Below are 8,417 nucleotides of genomic sequence, written 5' to 3'. Positions count from 1 at the left end.
GTAAGTCGTATATGAAACAGCCCAATTTATTACAAATATTCACACAATATAAAGTACAGTAGAGTAATACATGTTGGGATATTGGGCCCTTGCCCTGACTACATCTATTCCATCAAAACCCAACGTAAACAGCCAACCTTTGTTGATAGGGTTAGCGATATTCATGTGTGTTTTGTGCTTTCCAAAGCTCCAAAATCATTACTGTGGCTACTTGCTACGCCTTTCCATAGGTGTGGATTCCATCTGCCAGGGGAGTACCACAGCCTATATTTAGAAGTGCATTCTTCCCAAAGTATATTACAAAAAAAAAAAAAAAGAATTGCTAACATGTATTGTGAAGCTAGAAATAATTCAGGGTAACATACACCTTGACAGCTCCTGTATTTTAGACAGTCACACAGATGTAGTTCAAACAATTTCATTCCATTGACTAGAAGGATGAATTTACCTGTGTATAGAATAGCACTATTAGATTACTCCTGCTACTCTCTCCTCTTTTCCATTAGGTACCACTGCAATACATTCTTCAAGGGAGAACTAAACAGTATTTTCCCTTTGCTGATCTGTCTCCAAGTATTGAGAATGGAGATGAAAAAWGCAGTTTCAGCAGATTTTCCCACAGCTCTTGAAATAAGGTATCTTTGTACACCCACCTCAATAGCGATATTGCTGGAGGTTGTCAAAACAGCATATATTGATCATCCTGACTTACAAACACAGCAATAGATGACAACCTTGCATGCCTCCTGGCGTCCCCAGCAGTCTCTGTTTTCATTGTATGAAGATATTGCAGCAGATCATCAAAAATTACAACATTGTACAATGGATATCTTCTATTCACCATGGACATTCAGGATCAAATATCTGGACTCCACTTTTGTGGAGCTATCTATCTGTTAGATCATTATCCAGACATTTCCTTAGCTAAATTGAATCAACAGGGGGAAAACTATAGAGGTACATGAAATGGGTGTGGGGGGGTATTTTTCTTTTTTTTTYYTYYTYYTTTTTTTATTACTCAGTTGTTAACCACATCTTGGGCAACATTCTGGCTGACACATGAAGTGTCAATATCTTTTGACTTTGTTAAGATGAGTTTATAGTCTGGTGTTACATGGAAAGCTGCTTTTGAGGCTCAGTTTTGCAAACTGAGACTTATACAAACCCAGAACACATTCACTACCTTCAAGTTGGCTTTCAGAAGCTCTTTGACAGCACTTACAGTCTCCAAATACAGCTCACATAGACTTTATATGACCCTGGTCACCCAGTGGAAGTAAGTCTTTTCTGAGGTTTTCATTCATTATTTCTATGCAGTCAAACAAGCACCATAAACAGGTGCCATATCTGATCTAAGGCTATTAGTCTCGCTGTCTTTGTCTGCCTTTTGGTTCTAGCGTAATTTAACACATTTTAAAATGAATATATAACCAAAACCAAATTTACATCTTATTAAAACATAAGAATACATGTTGATCATGCTAGAATTGGTGCCCTTGCCTGGTTGATCTTAGCCTTTCATAAACAAAACTATGCAGGCAAAGTGTCCAGTTTCATCAATAGATCAAGGAAATATTTAGATGCAAACAACGACAATTAAAGAGTTCAGGCCTTACATTCACACCTGCAAAGTGGGCATTGTCTGAGTACCCAATGTGCCTCTTGCCAGGTATATCCAAGTTYGAGTAAGACAGTGCCTATACCTTTTCCAATTATATGAAAAAACAGTTTTGCTGGCAAATGCTTGTCCTCTTCCTCCACACCACAGAGAATATAGCCACTGTTTTGCTTTACCTCTGAATCCTTCATTTACAAACTCAAACACCTCAAAAATAAATGCCAAAGACATACTGATTACCAGTGTTATTGTGACAAAGTTATAAAGCAACAAATTCCAAACTTCAGTGTATTGTTCAGTGAGCATCTGGTGAAGCACAAGTTAAATAGTATAGCACTTGTTTCTGAATTATAAAAATATATTTTTATGATGAATTGGTGTGCACCTTGAAAAACCCCTGAAAGCAAGCTGAAGTGTCTGCAAAAGAAAAGCCTCTTCATTGCATTTAAAAAGATGCCAACGAGCTATAGGAAGCAGTCCTCAAGGGTCAAAGTAAACATTTCTTAAGTCATACATATACTGCAAGGCTCTGATTCATATTCTTCCCTGCTACACTGCTGCAGATGTTGATGTTACACACCCATTAACATGCCCATGAAATCTGATCCATTCTGAATGGTGATGGGAGCTCCTGCACTGTTGTCCACAAATATGGAGGTGTACTGACCAGCCTGCACAGAGAGAATAAAAGGGAAAGAAAAAAACTGATAGCTCAGTGTAATATGAGAAATAAAAGCATTTCAGTACCATGAGCTGAGCACAGGAATCTCGTGTCCTTTTCTGTAACTCCTGGGGATAGGACCTGATCGATCATTTTCATCCCAGCACTGAAGATTTCATGGTGGAGGAAACTTTCTGTAGTGAAATTGTACTCTAGGTTTATTACTGAACTAGGTCCTTACTGCACCAGGCTCTTTCTGGGTGACTGCAGCCAAGCGACTATCTCTGTTTCACATTCCCTTTTCTAAATGCAAAATATGATGCCCTTCTTGACAATGCAGGGCAGGACATCAGAATGGAGATTTGAGAGAGAAAATTATTTATTGTCATTTCTTAGAGGGAAGATTGCTACTGTGGTTTAAGATGAGAACGTGCAACAGGGAAGTCTGGCTTTTGTTCCTGTCCCTGTCACAGATTCTCTCCAGTCACTCCAGGTAAGTCATTTAACCTCTTTAACCTTAGAAAGGAGGTTAATAAAAAACTTCACCTGCTTCTTGGTGAAAATTCAGCCATGCTAGTAAAGCACTCCACATCCTGCCATACTCTGTTTGTGACAAAGTAGCACATTGATTTCCAGTCTGTGAAGGCTTACCTGCAGTTGCAGTAAGCCATGCACATAGACAGTGAAGATTTTGCTGTTACTTTCCAGACCAGCGATGACTTCCAAAGACCTAAATAGTAGCAAAATAAAAATGGAATAAGTAGGGTAAACACCTAAGGCAGTCACAACAGCAGTATGTAAAACAGCAAAATTGTCTCATGGCCTCCCTAGAGATAGGACCTGGTGTTCTAGCATCCATCCATACTAAACAAGAGGCCAGTTTAGTGGAGACTACGAGTAATCAGATGCCATGAATAAAGAACTGTGGAACCACGACTTCACTGTAGTAACTAATGGAAGACTACTTAGCACACAGGATTGTGAATTTGAAACAATTGGGACCAGGAACTAGGAGCCACTTCCTGCAACAGAGGCCTTTTAGAAGGTCCTGTGGTCTCGAGCTCCCAGTCTCACACAGATGCTAAACATGTCTTCTAGATTTATCTACATGTCACATCCAACAGTTTGTTGACTCCCACAGCAGCTTATACCTCTGCTGTTCTACAAAGAGCCTTTCTATATGCAGTCCATTAATTTCCAAGGTGTGAAAGACTATTTCACCTTAACAATACTAAACATACTCTGCAGCAGAAAGCTGTTTTGGGAGGACATTCGACTCAGGGCTCACCTACAATCCAAAGAAATTGTGTTGCATTTAAAGTTTGAGGGAGAGCTCCAGGTCTCCCCTCAAGTATTGTCCTTTTCTAACATCCTAATATTCTAGCAACCTCATGTTGCTTGCAGTAGTAAGATGTAGGACATCCTCTCTCTATGGCATCCTCTATTTCTGGAACTCTGCTTCTTTGTATGGATGGAGGGAGGTGCCTAAGACAGCAACAGAATAACCCATGTAAGCACAGCTCCAAAGTGATATAAAAGCACAGAGCTCCTTGCCTGGCTGGTTCTTCTGAAATCTGCTGTGCCAGTGGATAGCAGCTCTAGTTGTTTTCCCAAAAAAACTAACTCATCTTCTCTCTCTCTCTCTCTCTCTTTGTGTGTGTGTGTGTGTGTGTGTGTGTGTGTCTGTCTGTCTGTCTGTGTGTGAAGGGGCAATGACAAAATCTAGCAAGTGCAAGCATGCCTTGTTTCCAGTCCCTTTTCCAATAATATGCATACAAGGTAGGGGCAATTTGGCCCAGAGAGAGCAAGACACTTGGCACCAGCTTGATTGAAGAACTCAGTCTATGTATCATATCCTGCCAAAAGCTTAACTTGGATGGGAACTTCCCACCATTAATCTCTCCTACTCTGACTGTCTCCTTGCCTCTCGGTTTCCATTTGCCTCTGCTGAAAGCCCTCAGGGCTCTTTCAGCTCCCTAAAATGAATGACTGTGTACATAGACATCCTCAGGAAATTCCACAAGCACTGGTAGCAAATCAGCCTGTGCCAGTAGAATGTCTGTCCAGACAGGTTCCCATCCCTCCACCCACCTTCCTTCCACTCTACAGACCAGTCATATTCTCACGCACCATATGAGAATGAGAGATGTCTCAGACCAGCGCTGATCCCACTTTCCTCTCACTGCTTTTAAACTCACTCAGACGAGGACAGCCTTGTGGGACAACAGATCATAAATGGCTACACTGGAGAGCTGAGAAAATCTATGAGTYAGACATCATAGAGCTTGAGCTAATCTAAACAATTATTATTTGAGTCAGTTGTGACTAAGTAAAAAAAAAGTTTCTTCTACTGTTTTTTGGAACATGCAGCTATAAATTCTTCAGAATGGCAAACTAACCTCAAAGCATCCCAGTAAATCTGCCTTGGCACTAGGTGACAAGAAAGTTGTTTACACACATCCCAGCTGGTACCAGAAGAGTTTGTTAGGAGTTTACAGAGGAAAAGATCTGCAATGCAGGAAGGCACAGTACTTTCAGTAACCTATAGGGAAGCTTCCCATTCAGGTGAGGCTAAGCCACACCACCACAGCATGCATGGCTAAGTYTTTGTGCCAGTGTTTACAAGAACAAGAAAGCAAGAGTAAAGCCATGTTTAAAGCAGAGACTGACATCCATTCTTCAATAATGGTACTGTAAGGATGACTGAAATACACAGCAAAGGAAAAAAGAGGCACAGACAGACGCTGTCCTTGGAGAGAATAGTGAGCCTCCCAGAAGAGATCTGCTATGCTTTCTAATGTCTTCATCAAAGCAGTGAGAGTTTTGGGAATCAGATAAGGAAGGCAGTCAGATAACTAATCACTGGTATCTTCATTTATTTTTTGAAATGGTTTATCTTTCCTGCTTGAAAAAGTATTTACTGTCAATTATTTCCAAAGTGCTTCAGGCTCTAAAAATATCATGTCTTTAAAACAAAGAATTTCCAAGCCAACATGCAATGGCTTCTTAGGTTCTATAAATCAGAGACTTATTTTCAAGTAATGAGATCAGGTTTAAGAAATATTCTGAAAATAGGTTTCTAATGAACATATAATGAGATCCTTTTCTGTTGGCACCCACTCCACAGATCCCTAAAAGATGACAATCAGGTTTCACAGAATCACAGAATCAGTAAGGTTGGAAGGGACCTCTGGAGATCATCTAGTCCAACCTCTCAAAGATTTCCTGGTGCAGGTTCCACTGGGGCTTGAACCCAGGACCTTCAGCGTGTAAAGCAGATGTGATAACCATTTCACCTATATTCAGGTAATTACTTTCAGCTATCTCAGTTTCCTTGTAGTACTCTCTAAACCTTGGAGAAATCAGAAGTCTTGTGCTACTTGAAAACTGAATTTAGATGCTTTGTATTATTCTGTAACTGAAAACAATGTAGAATAGAGTTCAGAAAGGAAAAATACCTTGGAGATCTACAGGATAATTTCACTTTTAAATAATCTTGGTTGGCTTCCTAAGTTTCATCCAATGGCTCATGCAAATCTTTATTGAAAACTTCACCAGGTCAACACTACCAACTGAGAATATTGATTTAAACAAAAGATTCTGTGGACCTTCAGTGTCTGTCCATGGGGAGTCCAAGGGATAGGGGCATAAGTCCTGCTCTTGATGAAACTGCTAAGATAAGATGAGTTTGCTGGAGGTGCAATGAAGAAGGTCTGGCGCTGCAGAAAGGAAAACTTGTCTGATTGTTTGAATGTAAGTGGTCTTTGCCATGCATAGTGAAACATAGGAATGGGGATCTGCACTATGCAAAGGGAAATTGTAAGAGCTACCAGTAAAAAGGGCAATAACATTCCACCCTACTCATGCCTGTTCCAACCATGCAAATAAAAGCTTGGGTTCCCCTTAAAGCATTCAGCATCAACAGGCTCAAGTAAGTTCTTAGCATGAGCTCAAGGACTTCTCACAGGTGCCAGAAATGAGATGTCCCACTAGTCYTGCAGTTTACCAGAGCATAAGGCATCCCTTCATGAGGGAAGAAAATGCACCTCCCTCCTGCTTCTGACATTGCAGCTACAGCCAGACTGTCACTGCCTCACTGAAAGTCCTGCAGTCATAAAAAATTGTTATAAAATAGTCTACAAAGCCAAATAGGTGTCAGCTGCTCTGATTRGCAGGCTCCTTGTCTTCCTACCCAGTCAGTGGGTACACAGCTCCCTGCTACCCTAGTTACTAATGGGTATTCTGGCACAAACAGGGTCTTTTCCATAGGCCAATGAAACCTAAGAGTAAGAGCTGATATTTATTATATGACATCACATGTCAAATTTATGCTCCAATAAAGTCTTTAACTTGAAGTGCCATGGGGAGGTCAGTCCCATTTGCAGTGCTCCAAGTCATGAAGGCTGGAGTGGCCAGTCCAGAAGAAATTTTCTGGATTTTAAACAGTATTTCTGGAGTTGTTTTATGGATATGTTTCAGTGGAGTTATTGCAAAAGTGTTGTTGCAGCCATCCTAGGGGATTTGTGGGCAGGGCAGAGCAGATGATCTGCATAGCTCTCCACAGGCATTTCTTCTTCCACAACAAAGGCCAAGCCACAACCGCAGAGGCAGGGGATGAGCCATGCAAGCAGTGCTGCCCTCTTCAAGGCGCATTTCAGTCCTCCCAGGTGTTTGCCAGCCCCTTCCTCCAAACAAAACCTGACAGTCTCCTTCTCAGGAAGCTAGCCTTTTCTAAGGCACAGGCCAGTTCTGTGCTGCAACAGAAGGGGTAACAGAAGCACAGCAAACAGCAGCTGATGGCATAGCCCATCACACAAGGGGTGACACCAAAGCTTGCCATGGCCTAATGAAAGAGCTTGTCTTACAGAGGTTTGTTAATGGCCCCCAGCAGAGGAAAATTCTGCATAATCATCTGAGTAAGCGCCACAAGACTGCTAAGGGCAGTGAGTAGATATGATATACCTTTAGGCAAGTCCTGCACTTTCTGCTTCAGCACCCATACACTTTAGTTTTCTACCTATTCATTCTTCTCATCATTCCAGCACTTTGAATGGCAACATCTGTGAAATGCCATGCTCCATTCAGAATGCAGCTGAAATTACAAAAAGTGAGCTAACTATCTCTGATATGAAATTAAAGCATTCCTCCCATTCTGTACATTTATGATAATAGCTGAGTGCTGGGTGTTCAGGGACATCTACCCTCAGAAAAATGATCGAGTTGGTGGGTCAAATAGGTTAGCAAAACAACAGCTTGTACACTGCAGTGAATTAGCAAAATGCTTTGGCTGTTAAGTTCAGGAAACAGCTAATGAGTGTGGGGTTGTGTGAAGTCAGGACAGGTAAGGAACCRTATTCACAGCTAATAAAACTTGAAAAAATCACAACAGCTTCTGTATTTCAGAACCATAATCACAGTGTAGCCTCTGAAAAACGTGACAGAAGAGTCTTATCTTCCATCTCCCTCGCTGTCTTCTACTTTCTGCACTCGTAGCTACATCCAATTTCAAACCATTTCATTCACAACTCTTTCAACATATGCAGTATTTATTTATATAGAGCAATTAGCACTATACACCAAAAAGTTAAAAACCTGGGAAAAAAAAAACACACAAAGCCTAAAGGCTAGGTGGAATCACTCTCTTAGAAAAAGTTCTACAAGCATTTTTGGTTCAAAATTCATTCTTGGTGAATCTGATCTGCATAGCTGATTGATGCACTGGCCTGTCAAATTCACTGCCTCCACAAGGACATCAGCTGCCTCTGTACTGAAATAGCCATAAAATTTTCCAGAGTATCTATGAGTCTTGCACTGACTTCACTGCTGCCACAGCTTATCAATGAATGGAACTAAAGCCAGCTGGTTTTAAAAAAGTTAGTTTAGACTTAATTATGACATCTTTTAAGAGCTGTTGTGCTGATGACTTTTAGCTTGGAATTTGTTGCATATTTTTCAGGTCATGCCTAAAAGTTTGTTAATTTATTTTCAGCTCTGTTAGCTGGATTAATAAAAGATACTACAACTCCCTACACACCTGTATATTCCACTAAATTTGGAACCTGTTAGGAGACCAACATTCAGGACACTTTGTGATGGCCCACGAGGTTTTTGAAAGGAAGTTTGTAAGGTGTTTCCTGT

The 8,417-nt window shown here is 40.8% G+C and overlaps 1 protein-coding gene across 6 annotated transcripts in view; it reads right to left on the bottom strand.

The window, feature by feature from the left end:
• Positions 1–307: 307 nt before the first annotated feature.
• The window catches only part of C1QTNF12 (C1q and TNF related 12), a 34,547-nt gene continuing 26,437 nt past the window's right edge, over positions 308–8,417 (bottom strand). For 5 of the 6 annotated variants that reach the window (XM_085298937.1, XM_085298939.1, XM_085298940.1 and 2 more), the window contains 2 exons: positions 2,931–3,009; positions 308–2,289 (listed from right to left, as the gene is read on the bottom strand). In XM_085298937.1, the coding sequence (XP_085155063.1) occupies positions 2,191–2,289; positions 2,931–3,009 (178 nt within the window). In that variant the 3' untranslated portion in view covers positions 308–2,190. Of the gene's footprint in view, positions 2,290–2,930; positions 3,010–7,213; positions 7,372–8,417 lie in introns of those variants that run through there. The other variant, XM_085298942.1, reaches the window with a different exon arrangement.

The sequence above is a fragment of the Rhea americana genome, unplaced genomic scaffold (genome assembly GCF_003343005.1).
Source record: "Rhea americana isolate MKP2758 unplaced genomic scaffold, rheAme1 scaffold_143, whole genome shotgun sequence".
Lineage (NCBI taxonomy): Eukaryota > Metazoa > Chordata > Aves > Rheiformes > Rheidae > Rhea > Rhea americana.
This window is presented reverse-complemented; position numbering and strand designations above follow the sequence as displayed.